This window comes from Anas acuta, chromosome 22, assembly GCF_963932015.1.
Source record: "Anas acuta chromosome 22, bAnaAcu1.1, whole genome shotgun sequence".
NCBI lineage: Eukaryota > Metazoa > Chordata > Aves > Anseriformes > Anatidae > Anas > Anas acuta.
The window spans coordinates 3,529,253-3,545,220 of NC_089000.1; the positions used below are offsets into that span (position 1 = coordinate 3,529,253).

Consider the following 15,968-nt stretch of genomic DNA (forward strand, 5'->3'; position numbering starts at 1 on the left):
AGCCTTCACTTGTAAGGGTTATCGTTAGACCCCAACATCCTGCCTGCCTGCCTGCAGTCTTGGAAAATGGACTAGCAGTAGCCAGATGCACTGTGTGGTTTGTGTGTTTTTTTTTCCCCAGTTCATCACTCCGTTCCTCAACACAGGACTGTTCTTCTTACTTGAATACAAGCATGTGCAACAATAGCAAATGGAATATTTTATAAATTTACCATTTTTCCTATTTCCCGCTTTTTCCCCCTTAGTCCCGTGCTCCAAAAAGAAAAGCCTCTGGCACAGCCCAGCTACTAAGCTAGTACTTCAGTGTCAGGGAAAAGTGGTGGATGATGTTAGATTCATCTCTCTGGTAAACCTTTCTGTGCAGGCTGGGTGATACTTGGAATCTGTGTTTTCTCTGTATCAGAGAAGTCCATGGGGATATTTAGAATGAATGAAGGGCTAAATGATCACCACAGAGACAAGATTTTCCAGGAAAAGTAGCAGTAGTTAATACAGAATGGTGAATGCAAATGCTGCTATTTATTCTGATTTTTTTTCTTCTCTGTCCCCCAGGAAATTCAAGCCACCTGGTATGAAAAGCTTCATGAATGGGAAGATGCTCTGGTGGCCTACGACAAGAAGATGGACACAAACAAAGATGATCCTGAGCTGATGCTAGGACGGATGCGTTGCTTGGAAGCACTTGGAGAATGGTAAGGGGGAATGCCTGGAGATAGAGAAGAGGATAGTTATACTGGGTAGTCCATCCTTTATTAAGATCGTCTGCAGCCTCTCCTCTTGCTGTTTTATATTTCCTTCTAGTTTCAGAAATTCAAGTTATTGTACTTCTTAAAAATCTTGCGTAACTCTTCTGTGGTTGCCATCACTTGGGTGATTTTTTTTTGCCTGAATTCCTTCTTAATACTGCTTACCTAATAGTTCGAGCATTTCCAGCAATTTCTTGCCCTTTTCATGGTAGTCAGAAATGGAAGTACTATCTCTTAGTGTTTGGGGATGGACTGTCTAATAAGTTAAGGTCTCTCTTAAAGGGAATGTGCAGCCTGATCATCAGATCAACTCCATTTTTAAGAGGAAGTTATTAAATAGGAAAGACCTCTCAGGAAATGTTAACTGGGCAGCATTTGTCAAAAACAACCATAAAAGGAGCTTGTCATGGCCCTACTTTGTAAACTCTATTATTAAAATAGAAGAGATTTCTGCATTTACTTGTGGTCAGACCTTATGCCTATCCAGAACACACAGTCTTCTGCACAACTGCTATTGAAGTTGTCTGCTTCCCAGTAATCACCTGGGGTAAGATTATGCTGAACAAACTGCTCCCACTTTAAAATCCTCTTACCACCTCTTTTGCAGATGACTGCATTTTTTTTTTATTATTGCTCTTCTCTTTTAGTGCCAATTAGGCATTCCCTCTGTGTGGATATTTGGGTTTTCAAACCCTGTGTAAATGTGTGTTGTCAACATGTAACTGATTAGAGTAAGTTTTCATGAGAAGATGACCTGGTAGTGACTTACAGCCTACTAGTTAAGTAGGGGCTTCTGTTTTTCTCCCCGCTACCCTCAATTCAAAGAAGCTAATTGGAGAAGACACATCCTGTGCACTGCAGTGTGCAGTTCTACCCAGGGGCATAACTGATTTGGTTCAGGAGCCGCCTTTTGTACTGTACTCTTCGTGTCACTAGAGCTCTCTGCTGATGGGTCCTGACGTGAACCCATGGGATGGCACAGAGTAAGGAGATTCCTCTTCACTAAAGTCACTTCACTGTTAGAGAAACGGAGCTATTTGAGAAACCTAATTCTGACACCATTTTTCTACTGTTTTTATTTCTAGATGATGGTGAGGCATATTGGGTGTGTGTTTTTTTCAGTAGGAAAAAAAGTATTTTACTGGGCAGTTTTACAGTCACCTTTTTCTAGGAAGTAGGCAGTTTCCAGCAGGGATTCCTTCCTCCTGCAGAACAAATATTTGTATGATGTACCCTTTCTGAGCCTTCTCCTTTCTCACAAGTTAGTAACAAACATATTACAAAATAATTCTGTTCTTCTGTGGAAACTAGACATTAACTTAAACATGTTCTTGGAGACAATCTTACAAAGATCTGTGAGTTTGTCATTATGGATCTGTGTTGCATCTGTATACAGATAGTATTTTTGTGTACGTTTTCCTTCACAATGCGGAAGTGCCATTGCAAAGTGCTGTCTGCTACCTTGCAACTGACTACAGAGACATCATCCCAAGACTGAGGATTCTGTGGTTTAGTTTCTGATACTCTTCGGAAGTGTTCAACATGATTACTTTGTTCTGTTAGAGTCTGCTTGGCGTAGTACGAGATTTAATAGATACTGCAGAGCACCATTATTTCAGTACTCTGTGCAGTGACATTTTGAAAATACAGACAAAATTTTCTTAGCCATTTGTCTTCTCATGTAGTTATGTCTGCAAGATCCATACGACTTTATTAGCATCTTGATTTACTGCTGTTGCTAGGTTTGGCTTGTTTTGTTTGTTTGTTTGTTTTTTTCCTGGGCTGTTAAGCTGTCAGGATGACTATCTTGCCTGTGGCAGCCCGTTGGGTCTGTTTGACTAACTGATCTCCCTTTTTGGGAGGGGAGAGGATGACCATAAAGAAGGCAAGTTGGCAGCTATTTCACTGCTACAAAGAGTATCTAGCCTGAGAAATTCTGGAACTGCATCACCCACAGTAATTGGTTTGATTAACAGAGCATTCACAGTTGGTTTAAAAGAAGCAATATAAAAAAATCTTGATCTTTCCTCGCTGCTGGAGATGAAAGACTCAGAGTCCCCTCTGAGATCTTGCCATGACAAGTCTTCATACTATGTTGCAGCAACACTGATTCTTTAATTTCAGTTTTCAGACTCGGTGTGTTTATCCAAAATGTTTGATATTGTGAGCCATTCACAAGCTACTCAGATCATATATTCCTTGTAATGATTCTTGGAAAAAAAAAAAAAAAAAGTCCCTTGTTTGGTGACTTTTGTGTTGTTTTTTGTTTTTGTTTTTTTTCCCTCTTGGAATATTTTTTTTTCCACTGGATTTATGGGCTGGATTTTACAGATCAGTTCATAAAATAGGCATTACTAACTGCTGAGAAGCAAATGCAAACTATTGTCTGGATTTGTTTTCTAAGCCTAGTGAGTTCTTAAATTATTTCTGGATGGTAGGGTGTTTATTATCAGACTAGTGTGTCTCAGTTGGCCAAGAGAAAAGGCAAATCCTGTTCTCCACTCTGCATAAAAAGAATTGGGGCTGGTTGTCTTCCAGTATGTGGAAACTGATTGTTTAACAAGACATAATTCTTAGAAGAGGCTTTTCACTGATTAGAAATTGTGGATTCTTCTTAGGGGCCAGCTCCACCAGCAATGCTGTGAAAAGTGGACACAGGTTAATGATGAAACTCAAGCTAAGATGGCGAGGATGGCTGCTGCTGCTGCTTGGGGTCTAGGTGATGTATCCTTCCAGCTGTGCGTGTGTGATAGTATATGACAGCCAACAGTGTAGAAGCACAAATAGTTTTAACATTTGGAACTACAAATTTTAAGAAACAGATGAATCAACACAATTATTTACATTGGGATATGAAGCAGGTGTCATTCAACACTGAAACCCTTTGGAAAACCTGCACTCACATAAGGTCTTCCTGTACAGTGTCATGTAACAGAGATTGCCTCATGGGTCTGAGTAGATAATCAGTTGCTTACCTGGTCCTTTTTGCTTAGTTTTATACTGAACGTAGCTCAGGCCTGAAATGAGGCTAATAGAATTCTGTGATTTCTGGCAGACCCTTATTTACAAATTAGAACTGTCTATTGAGCATTTTGATGTGTTGTGTTGGCTGAGTGGACAATTGTAAGTGCAATATATCTATAAATGGTCCACATATCAGTGATGCTGATAGCTAGGTATTTACTAGATAAGCTCGTAAACCTCTTGCTGTCTGCCATCCATTGCTGAGAAAAGTTAGTCTTCTGCTTTGTAGGACACTAACCCATTCAGATGTTCTGGAAATGTCAGCATTTCAACTTTTTAATCACAATGAATACAAGAAACTTCTTGATGAGAATAACAACCTGCCTAGAAGAAAAATTATCTGGTTTTGCTTGTATATAACTGTGCGCATGTGTATGTATACAGAGAGAGAGAGAGAAATCAAAACATGCTTTGTTCAAAACTTTGGACAAGCTACATAGCAAAACATAGTGATAAGCATCCCATAAACAGGCTTGCATTGCATTAATGCAGAGCCCTTTAAACAATCACCTTGACTACGCAGATCAAAAGTGCTTTGCTGGAAGTGGTGGATGGTTCCTCTAGGCCAATGTTTGGCAGTGGCAAGGTGACTCAGAGAGTGTTAAAACCCCCGTGATTAGCACACCTAATCATGCAATGTTAACTGAGAGTCTTCTGACATCTGTCTTGAAGTAGAAATTGATTAATTGTAAAGATCAAAGAGAATTGATTCAAACAGGTATCAATCTCCTATCCAAATACTGTATGTAGAGGGAACCTATAGAAGTACTTACTGCCATACTGAATTCAAGCCTAGTCGCTGATGTCTAAGCACTGTAGCATAATTCTGCTCTTATCTCACAGAGAGAGCTGCTGTGTTGCTGAGGATATCTGTGTCTCTGCAGGTCAGTGGGATAGCATGGAAGAATACACCTGCATGATCCCAAGGGACACCCACGATGGTGCCTTCTACAGGGCTGTTCTGGCTCTTCATCAGGACCTTTTCTCACTGGCTCAGCAGGTAACTATCTTCCTTGTAGGCTTCCCAAAACCTAGTTTAGGATGAACTACATTTAGATTACATGGCTGCGTGAAAAGACATGCTGTTCTAAAGCAGTTGGCTATAACATATGAATTGCCCAATAATCTTTTCTTCTACTGATGTATTAGACCTTGGCAATGGAACTAGTTTTGCATTTCTAGAAACACAGCAGTGAATATCTGTGCAAATAGAAGAGGTCCAGAGCTGTAGAGCACAGAGTCTTAGTCATTCTTAGGCTTCTTTACTTTTGTCTGTTTTTTAGCCAGTGAAAAAGGATTATCTTAGCAGTGATTCCATTCTGTGAGATCCTGCTTTATAGAAGGCATTACTGAAGTAAGACATGCATAAGATTCTCTACGAGTATGCTGTGCACTTGTATCTGTTGCAGTTTTTTTAGTGAAGTGCTCGTATACATCATGTACCTGAACTTCTGCTCTGATTTTTCTGGTAGCAGTGATAAATCTTAAATCAAGATGAGGAATCAAAACAAGGAATGAGTCCATTAAACATAGCTGTAATTGTTATGCATACTTGCCATAGAGGAGATTTGCAGAGGGACTTTTTCCCCTCTGTAGATGTGAAGCATGTTGTTTACTTTCCAAGGAAGCTCAAGTAGCATTTCTCAGAATTCTGTGCGGACTTGCCAACTTAGATAAAGGAGTAAGTAGTTCAGTCTGCTCTGTCAAAACCCATACGTAGATTTGGAGTGATGTGCACAGTAAAATTAGCCAGGTATTCAAAGGGGTAGAGTTTGTGATTAACCTTTTAACACTTTGAACAGAAGAAACTATAGATAAAAGATTATGTAATGACTGGAACCAGAGGAGGACTTATTTCATGCTTGAAGAGCATGGCTTAGTGGCAGGAAGAGAAATGGAATTTGCAGATCCTGTAAAATTCATAAAAACCTGTTGGCTTATGTAAAACAGTGAAAACCATTTTCTGTCATGGTATTTTAAGAAAGAGACGTTTCTCGAGTCTTTTTGTAACCGACTCTCTTGCCCTAAAATGTAGAATTCTTTTCCTCCATACATGTTATTGATGGTGATCTCTACAGTGGCAGTAGGATTAGAAGTACTGCAAACTTTGATTTGGTAGAAGGACAAATTTCACAGACTGTTCAGGTGATACATGAAGGCCCCTTCTCCTATATTACCCACCCCTGGACACAGCTTTCCGATCAATTCTTTCTACTGGTAATATCCTTTGCTGATTCTTGTTGGAGATTAGGAACAATGCCAGCTCTGTTCATAGATGGAACAGATGAATAGCAGTTTGAACAGTTGGCTCTAGATAAAACACCCCCACCTTCCCTCAAAAATCTTTTTTCATTTCAGTGCATTGACAAGGCCAGAGATCTGCTAGATGCTGAGCTGACTGCCATGGCAGGAGAGAGCTACAGTCGAGCCTATGGGGTAAGCATCTATTAGCCTTCGTTCCCATCATTACTGCTTCATAATATCTTGAGAAATTAGGTAAAATTTCTGAGTAGTGTTTGTATCAAACATAAGACCTTTGTAGGCCCACAAGTTAAATGGCTTTTGTCATATAATTAGTACAGTTTCACAAGAACAACTTACAGATAAATTAAATAGTGAAATGAGCTCCACCCCTCAAAAGAAATAATTGACATTTACAAATTTTGAATCAGTGGATCATCTGCATGTCAATATATAGCAGCCTGTCCTTTACCTGTTGGGAGCTTATGTACTTAAGATTTTGATGCCAAAATACTGTTCGCTAATTATAGATTCGCCTGTAGTGATTGGGATGGAATGTGATTGTTTCCCTCAGGCTATGGTATCCTGCCAGATGCTGTCAGAGCTGGAAGAGGTTATCCAGTATAAACTTGTACCAGAACGCCGTGAGATCATCCGCCAGATATGGTGGGAAAGGCTGCAGGTACGTCTGTGTAAAGATCAAGGATGGAGAGGCTGATATGTCAAGCAGGAACAGCTTCCTTTAAAGTCAGTTCGATGGCTCAGCACCTCTTTCTCTTTCTATCCCAACAGCATATGTGCTTATATGGCTACGTGCTTTTTGTCTCCTCTACGTCTGTCCCTGTTGACTTTTAGGTTAGTCTGCCTGAGGTGTCCGCTGATATGACACCTTAAAAGGGTGATTTCAGCCTGGAGATGGATGTGTACAGAATAGACAGGTTACTAGCTTCTCTAAAGGTGCTTATCTCAACATCGGATCTCACTCCAAAATACTGGTTTTGATAAAGCTAGTTAGAGCTTTTTACCAGACTTAACTGCGTTTTAAGGAAAAGGGAGTTCTCTCACAATGCTGGTAAACTGGTCAAAGAATTCACATGTGTGTAAAAGATTGTACTGTTCCTTTTTGGCCTCTTACGAGAATATTTCTAATTGATTAGCATTGTCTTCTTTTAAATCAAGTTTACCAATGCTAATTTTCCTGTGTTTGAAGAAAGTTTGTGCCTTTCTTACTGCCTTCTTGCAACAGAATTCCAGAGCACCTCTGAACATCTAAAAACAGCCAGATATTTTGCACTGCAGTTTTTTTATTATTATTAAAAAAAAAAAAAGCATAGTTGGGGTAAAATGCTCTAAATACACCAAATTTTGGTAGAGTGCATGGAGAAAATAATTTTTCCTCATGCAGAGTTCTCTGCTGCCATTGCTATATGTGCCTCATTATGAAAGCCTGTTGCTGCTGCATGTTTTTTAGCTGTTTGGGAAACTGTGACAAAGGTTTTAGTCTCCCATCTGCACTCCTGTCTGGAAAAGCTCGGGAGCATTCCGCTGGGGTGGAGAAACTGTGACAGGAAGTGTAATGTCTGAATACAGCTGTTTATGGTCCCAAAAGCAGTACGTACAGTTCTTGTGCATTTTCTAGCTTCTTTTTAATAATTTTCAAATGCCTATTGGATGAGTTGTTTATTTGGGTGTCAGGAAACAAGCTTTGTCCAACTTGCCAGCCCTCAGTTTTGGGGAAAAATCCAAAAGGAAAAGAAACAGATGCTTTGATCCTAAGGTGCTTGCTGCAGTTGGGAATTCTCTTATTTACCTCAAAACTTAAATCTAAGTCGTCTGTGGATCAGTACCAACTTCAGAGCAGGTCAGAGACTTAACGAGCTTCAACTGCAGTACTAAGGAAAAAGCCAGATAGTTCTTTATGTTGGCCTGCTGTGATTTATGGGTACCAGAGTCTCTCCATCTTTGGAAACATCCCTTCAGATTCTGAATTAGGCTTAATTCTCTGTGGAACAGATTGCAGATACAACACTAATGAGTTTTCTTCCTTTTTCTCCCAGGGCTGTCAACGGATTGTGGAGGACTGGCAGAGAATATTAATGGTCCGGTCACTTGTTGTGAACCCTCACGAGGACATGAGAACTTGGCTCAAGTATGCCAGCTTGTGTGGCAAGAGTGGAAGACTGGTGAGCATTATCAACCTCTACAACAGGTTTTTAGACAGCTGACTGTGTCATGCCACTTCAACCTCCCAGCTTCTTTCATTGCCTAAATGGGATGAGCTCTCCTGTGGAACAGACTGGTCAGAAAATGTTGAAATGCTAAAATTGTAACCAGCACAGAGTTAATGCTTGTAGCCAGGGTTGTTCTTGTGAGACTAGTATTATACCTGAGAGCACTTTTGAGCCAGTTTTTTGTTACATGCTATTCCTGAAAGTTGTTATGTAGCACTGGTAATTATTAGCAATACTGCTCTCTGATAAAGCACTCTTTGTCAAATCTAGAAAATGATGATAGTGTCATGAAATGTGACTGTTGAAATTGGATTGTAACTGTACTATTTAGTACCAAAAATATTTGAAACAGACTTTGCACACTACTGGCTTCTGAAATGATAATCTAATGCTCAGGTCCAGCAAAGGTATACGATTTATAATGTGGCATTCTTATGAGTCCAGGAAGTGGTAAAAAGTCTGCTTTGTCTGTATTTTATATGGAGGGTGTGACTTTTTCTTTTTTCTCTTAGTGGCAGGCAGGTCTGGGGTGAATGTGAGATGGAGGTAAGAATGAGCATGTTCTAACCTGTTTTTTCCTCTTTGTAACTTTCTCTAGGCTTTGGCCCATAAGACGCTCGTCCTGCTCTTGGGAGTAGATCCATCTCGACAGCTGGATCACCCACTGCCAACAGTGCATCCCCAAGTGACTTATGCATACATGAAGCACATGTGGAAGAGTGCCCGTAAGGTACAAAAAGAACATAGTACCCCCTACATTTAATTGCTTAGGTTTTGTGCAGTGCCCATACACGTTAGATCTTCATAATCAACACAGAACAAAGGCAAGGCTGAAGGTGTTATTTTCTTCACCTAAAAAAGAGTAACTGCTCCCTTTCCTTAATGTTATTCAGTAGACAAGCTTTTGAAATTTTATTTCAAATCTCCATAGTGACAGAGAAAGCCTGACCCAACTTATTTCCTTCATGGGAAGATTATCTTTGCTAAACCAGTATCAGCTACTAATGGCATACAGCTAAGATTAATGGTCAGTAGTAGCTCTTCTGTCCTCACCACGGTTTTATTGCGTAGGCTTAGTACTTGACTTTTAGTCCACTGTTCTGATTGCCAGGTCTCCACGCTGTACATACGGTCAGGGTTACACACTGAAAGAGGGAAGGAGGTTTTTTATTTCCAGTGTTAGAAGAATTTCACGAACAATTTGTACTCTAGCTGTTGAGTAGAACTGACTTTTATTAAGGACATGATTGAAAACTTCTAACTGAAAGACAGCTGAAAAGTACATAAGGTTTTGTCAGGGGAACAGTTTGGCTCTGAAGAGCCTGGAGTGAATGTTTTTGACATTGCAACACAGAGAGAATTTACATACTCAAATCCAATAAGCTTCAGTCTGGGTAACTTATCTTTTTTTTTAAAGATACATTAAAGCTTCCATTTATTGTCATGTTCTGCCACATCTTTTTTTTAAAAAAAAAAACTTTTTCTGCCTTTGGGATTGCCAGCACTGGAGCAGAGCCACTTCTATGGGACGATTGCCATGACCTAACTATTCTTTATTTGAATTTAAAAAACAGAAGGGGATGCTGATGAGGCCCTGTTCTGTTGGCTTTGTAAAACAGTGTAATGGTCTCTTGCTTTCTTCATTCAGGAGTATATGGGTCATCTCTGCCTGCCTCTCTGACTAAAAGTGGGCTTTTCTTTTTGACCTGTGATAAAGAAATAGGGAAAAAAAATGCACAAAGATTAAGGGAGGGAAGAGAATATATTTAAAAGGAACTGTTATAAGATTTTGTGGAGCCCATGAAGATGGGAAAAAATAGAAAAGCAGCAAATACGAGAAGGAGAAACAGACGTGGCTGCAATCACAGCCTCTTGCTTGTTGAATGATTTCCTATTTTCCTGCAGCACATAAGCTGTGTGAATAGGGACTTTAATACATTATAAGTGGGAGTTTACAGTGCTGAGGGAGAAGTACTTTTCCCCAAAATAGCACTAATCTTAGACCTGCATATATGTCCCAGTACTTTCTGAGAGCACGCGTCTGCTGGAAGGGCTGACTCAATGATTCAGACTTCTGTGGCACTTGGAAAGCATATGCTTAGTTTTGTAATTCATAGCTGAAGGTGTGGCTCTGTGGCAGAAGGAGCTAAGTTAGGGTACAGTGAAGTCTGCAGTCAGACTGCAGCGTCTGTGTGTACCAAACACTGAAAGTGTCTCGGGAATTCTCCTGTGCTGGTACCAGGAGCATTACGTGGCTGGGTGTATGCTTCTGCACTATTTTGAGGTAACTAAACAATACATGGTCAGATGTAGTGATGTGCATAGGCCAGAGGTTTAGGAGAGTGTGTTCACTTGATTTGGTATCCTAAGCAACAACCCAGTGAGGTTGGCTGGCATGGTATGAAATGACCATTTCCTCTAGCTGAGGAGTTTAAGTTTGATTGGTTGACCTAAAATATTTTCCTTACCATCACTTTGGCATTTGGCAGATCCAGCAGGAGACAAGCTGGGATCTGGATGGAAACCTGCTATATAGCACCTGGAGAGCTGCATAGTAATCTTTTCTTAAACAACAAATAAAAAGGTGGAGAAGTAAAACCCACTGCATTTTGTTCTAAAAAGGACTTTTGCTAGCAACTTCTCTGCAGACATACAGTATAGGAAAGCTGCCTGCAGGTTTAGGAATTCAGTTGTTAGCGAAAACGTACTGCTTTCAGTCTGGAGTGCTCTGCGTGTCTGTTTCTGGTGATTAATTTTCAATATTAATGGAAACTGAATAATTTTACCCTGTGTTTTGACTCCACAAGCAGACCATTGGGTGTGTCCAGGTACAAGAGGGGACACACAAATGTTTGGCAATGTCTTTTTGTCTATTTTTTGATGAATGTCTGGCACAACAACAGCATTACCATATTTAAGGTTATTCTTCCCTCCCATTTCTAATTAAGTATCTAGGTTATTAGTTGTGGAATGCTCCCACCCTTAATAATGTGATACTTTAATTTTGCCTTGGGCAAATCCCTTTTTCATGACAACTGATTTGTGCATGCTGACATTTGAACTGGACAGATAAGGCATTTCAGCTCAGGTGATTCTTGTCTCACTCTGAAGTATCTCATTCCTGTAGGTGGAACAAAAGTAAATTGGACTCTTCACAGCACATTCTGCAGTTTCTGACCTGAAATGACCTTGCAGATTGCAAGAGCTTTACTGTGATTGCTTCCAGTGAAGCATACACACTTTTTTTTTCTTAAATCGTCAGTTTCTTTACCCCATAATTCTTCCCAAGGAATTTCAAAGCATGTCCACCTAGAATTTAATATTGGAAGTTGCTTTAGCACTACTGCCCAATGTAGTCTGCTGGCAAGGGAGCAACATACATTTGTACTTCCTAGACAACTTCAGAAGGAATCTAGATTTTTCATTTGTTGAAATAACTCATAGCTTAGGTGCTGTGGCGTGTCCTGTAAATCTAGCCAAAGCTCGGGGTTTAGGAGGGAAGATCAGGAAGCTGCAAATTTCCCTTTAGGCAGTGTTTCTCAAATTGTCTTCTCCAAGCCATAGCATATTACAGATGGGCTTCCCAGGAACTCATTTATTAGGCACAACAGACCTGGTACAAATTGATTCTAGAGTTATATAAATGGATAAAAGGCTTTGAAAGAAAACAAAGCTGTATTTTTTGCATTCAGTGAAATCTTATTTCCTCCTTGTCTTTCTCTTGCGAATTTTTCTTTAACCCCCATGGTCCTTACCACAACCATCCTCCGATTACAGATTGATGCGTTCCAGCACATGCAGCTCTTCGTACAGACAATGCAGCAGCAGGCACAGCATGCTATTGCGACTGAGGACCAGCAGCACAAGCAGGAACTCCACAAGCTCATGGCACGGTCAGCACCTGGTCCTTGGAGACCCTTTAGCTGTATGGTGACACTGATGTTCTTCCTGAGGTTGCAGGGTCCATGCAGATATGTTTCAGACAGGGCCCGCTCTTTAATTAAGAGGAATGGGGGATTTATCATTTAGATGGTAGAAACCCCTTTGGTACACATGATTATTTACCTCATAATTTCTGTAAGTGTTATGATGATACATCAGTATAAACAAGCTTGTATTTGTCCCTGGCAGCTGTTTGTGTTTTTCCAGCACTGTGGCTCACTGACAGAAGGCATAGCTCTCCTCTTTCTTTTTTCAGGAGATCCAGTCAGTAGGAAAGAAATGCTTCCCACATGCCTGGCAGATCTCTGCTTGGCAGTGTGTGCCCTTAGTACAACAGCAGTGCTTTGGGCATTCGGTGCTCAGCATGTGATTGTCTCTTAAAATATTGTTGTATTCAAAATATATCTCATAAACTCTGTTTTCCTCCATGAGCCTCGGGTTAACAGATCTGTTGTTTCCAATTTAAAGAAATTGCATAGCATTCACTACTGAACAGATTGTATTTTTTTATTATTTTTAAGGGACGCATGCACTTAATTTAATTTTATGAGAATGGAAACCTGATAATAGCATCATCTTAGCTTTTTCAGATTAACTATCCTGGAAGACACGTTAGTAATGAGTTATTTTTCTTGCACAAGGCTTGCTGGAAAACTCAAAATTTAGAAAGGACAGCCGTGTAACTGTGATATTTAGTCTGAAGGAGCAAAGTAGTAAACCTTGCACAGACCTTCACAGCCACACCCTGCTGCAGTGAAAATATGTTGTTTTTCTTTCCTCTGGGAGGGGATGATTTAACGGGGTTCTGGCTTGGGGGAAGAGCATTCAGTCTGTTTCCACTAGTGGGTGTTCTCTCTAGAATTCTAGTTCATATGGTGATAAGTATAGCTAGTCAGCACATATGCTGTGTGCCTTTGATCATCACTAATGAAGTCTTTTGATGCTTTTGCTAGTTAGTTCTGAAATGCATTTTATAACTGGGGACCAAAGTTTGATCCTTTCCTTGCTTCCTAAAAGTGAAACCAATACCTACTTAGCTGCATGCTTACAAGCAGGATGTAGGTGTTTTGAACCTTACGTGTTCATGCATATGCTCACTGTGTGTAGAAGAGGCCCACTGAGTGGGTTTACCAAATGAATACCTTTCCAACTTTGGATAAGAAGTCTGCCTCTTAAACCAGCAGACTTTGTTTTCATTCTAGGTTCTGTCTGAGTCAATAATCCCTTTGCTTAACCAGGTGTTTCCTGAAACTGGGTGAGTGGCAGCTGAACCTGCAAGGCATTAATGAGAGTACCATCCCCAAAGTCTTACAATACTACAGTGCTGCAACAGAGCATGATCGCAACTGGTACAAGGTCAGTAAGGAAAAAGGTTCCAGGCACAGTTGCAGGGAGATCAGTGAATCTGATCACATCCAATAACATAAGAAAGGAAGATAGCCTGTAACCATCTGCCTTGTTACTCTGGGTAGGATATGAAAAACAAGAAAGCAATTATGAGATCCTTTTTTTGAATTTTATCTGGCTGGTACAACTAGACCACAGTTCAGTTTCTACCCCTCCTTTTGGGACTTTTTTTCCTGTCAGTTAACCATGTAGGAGAAAGGATACTCTAAATGAAAAATATTTATCTTGTATATATCGCTCAGTGTACTTGAACTAGGAAAGGACCCTTGTCAGTAATTCTCCAAAGAGCCTTTGACTTCAAGGTTGTGAATTAACATTTGATGCCAGATCTTTGGGGCAGCCATCTCCTGCATCTCCTCCCATTACACCTCCCCTAGTCCTAGCATATTATTACTCGTTTTAAGCTTTGAAAAATTAAGGAGCATGGGAATGTAATCTGATTTAATTTCTGCTCCTTTGATGCTGTAATGTCCAACATGAAGCTCTTAGCCAAGAACTCACCGTGATGTTAGGATAATAAGGCAATTAAAACTACAAGTGATTAGAGAAAGCAAAACACCGTGTTGTCTGCAGGGCATTACTTACCACTCGTGTGTGGACTCAGAAAGGTTGGATTATTATCTCTAATAATTAGAAAGTACAGGTTGTAGACAGGGTTTCATCATCCTTATGATTTTTGTTGAAGTTCTTCTCTCCTCTTGGCAGGCCTGGCATGCCTGGGCAGTGATGAACTTTGAAGCAGTGCTTCACTATAAACATCAGAACCAGGCCAGAGATGAGAAAAAGAAGCTACGTCATGCCAGTGGAGCCAGCATCACCAGCGCCAACACTGAGGGCAGCAACAGTGAGAGTGATGCAGAGAGCACAGAGAACAGTCCCATCCCATCTCCAGTGCAGAAAAAAGTCACTGAGGTATTCATCTTCCCTGCTTACCTTAAGAGATTGCTACTTTTTGCTCAGAAATGAGAAAGGTTTATGGTGGGGAGCAAGCTACTGTGTAGGTTTGGTTTGAGGACATTGTGTGTATATGCTCATAGCTACAGCAAAAGTGAGGAAGCTCAGGTTAACTCAGTCATAGGGGAAGAGGACTAAAAGTATAAATGACCATAAATTTTCTGTGAACAAAGATCAAAGGCATGGAAGGCTATCCTAGGCAATGCAATGTGCGTTAACAAGTTCTACTGTTTGAGCCCTTTGTGACAGACTTTTACTTACAAGTTATAGCAGAGCTGTAGCTTTTAGACTTCTTTGCTGGTCATAGTTTTGCCAACAAACTGAAGTATAAAAACATTTCACAGTATGTTCCCTCCCATGCTGCAAGACCTATATAAATGCAGATCAACGTAAATATATTTTGTCAAGCAAAAATAAACTTCAGGAGCAACATGGCCTGTGAGGAGTATAAGCAGAAGTCAACTATAACGTGGATTAGATTTGTTTCCACTTTTAGGATTCCTGTGGATTGATATTCCCGTGTAGAACTAATGCAGCAATTTTCATTCCAAAAGGATTTATCTAAGACCCTCTTGATGTACACAGTCCCAGCTGTCCAGGGTTTCTTCCGATCCATATCTCTGTCTCGAGGAAACAATCTACAAGACACTCTCAGGTATGTAATAAAAGTGAGTGAAATCTAGCTGATAAAGGCACATGGTTTAAGAATAGGTAGAACCTGTTTCTGCTGTTTTTGTTGTGGCTAAACTAAGTGAATGCTTAGTCCAAGCAAATATACGTTAGGTGGATGAGCCTTTGTCCTCCTGCCAGTGCTTGGTTCCTGGAAGAGGAGTTTCTTGGAAATGGGTCTGAAGTTATTTGACTGGAATGTTTGGTTATTTTTGTTGTTTCATTCCTAATGAACGCGTTTCTTCTTTTCAGGGTCCTTACTCTGTGGTTTGATTATGGCCACTGGCCTGATGTGAATGAGGCTTTGGTTGAAGGAGTCAAGGCAATACAAATAGATACGTGGCTGCAGGTAAGAAACACAAAGCACTAAGGCAAATCATAGTTTTAGCAGGAGCTTGGGGATCTGTTACATGTTAGGCATCGTGATCCTTTGCTAAACAGTTCTGTAGGTGAGTCCCAAGAGCAGTGTATTTGCAGTACAATTTGTAACTGATTTAACAAACATCTTGAATAGACATGGGAGAAACATTCTTGCATTCATTTTGGTATTTATATGTAGATTAGTGCATATGAATGGGAGTGAAGATTCTAAAATTAAAAATAATATGCGTTCAGTGGTGATCAAGTATAAAACAACACTGCTGCTCTGTAATCCAGACAGTCTATTTCAGGATGGATTTCTAGAATGAGTCTTGTAAAAATTACTTAATTTCTTATTTGAACATTGCCCTTCCAAGACACATCTTACTTCTGT

General features: G+C 40.2%; 1 protein-coding gene across 5 annotated transcripts in view; it reads left to right on the plus strand.

Moving 5' to 3' along the window:
* Positions 1-15,968, plus strand: part of MTOR (mechanistic target of rapamycin kinase) — a 65,294-nt gene that overhangs the window by 37,218 nt on the left and 12,108 nt on the right. For all 5 annotated transcript variants that reach the window (XM_068658785.1, XM_068658787.1, XM_068658788.1 and 2 more), the window contains 12 exons: positions 553-692; positions 3,365-3,465; positions 4,655-4,770; positions 6,129-6,206; positions 6,586-6,693; positions 8,069-8,194; positions 8,841-8,972; positions 12,020-12,135; positions 13,423-13,540; positions 14,297-14,503; positions 15,100-15,200; positions 15,467-15,563. In XM_068658785.1, the coding sequence (XP_068514886.1) occupies positions 553-692; positions 3,365-3,465; positions 4,655-4,770; positions 6,129-6,206; positions 6,586-6,693; positions 8,069-8,194; positions 8,841-8,972; positions 12,020-12,135; positions 13,423-13,540; positions 14,297-14,503; positions 15,100-15,200; positions 15,467-15,563 (1,440 nt within the window). The remainder of the gene's footprint in view (positions 1-552; positions 693-3,364; positions 3,466-4,654; positions 4,771-6,128; positions 6,207-6,585; positions 6,694-8,068; positions 8,195-8,840; positions 8,973-12,019; positions 12,136-13,422; positions 13,541-14,296; positions 14,504-15,099; positions 15,201-15,466; positions 15,564-15,968) is intronic.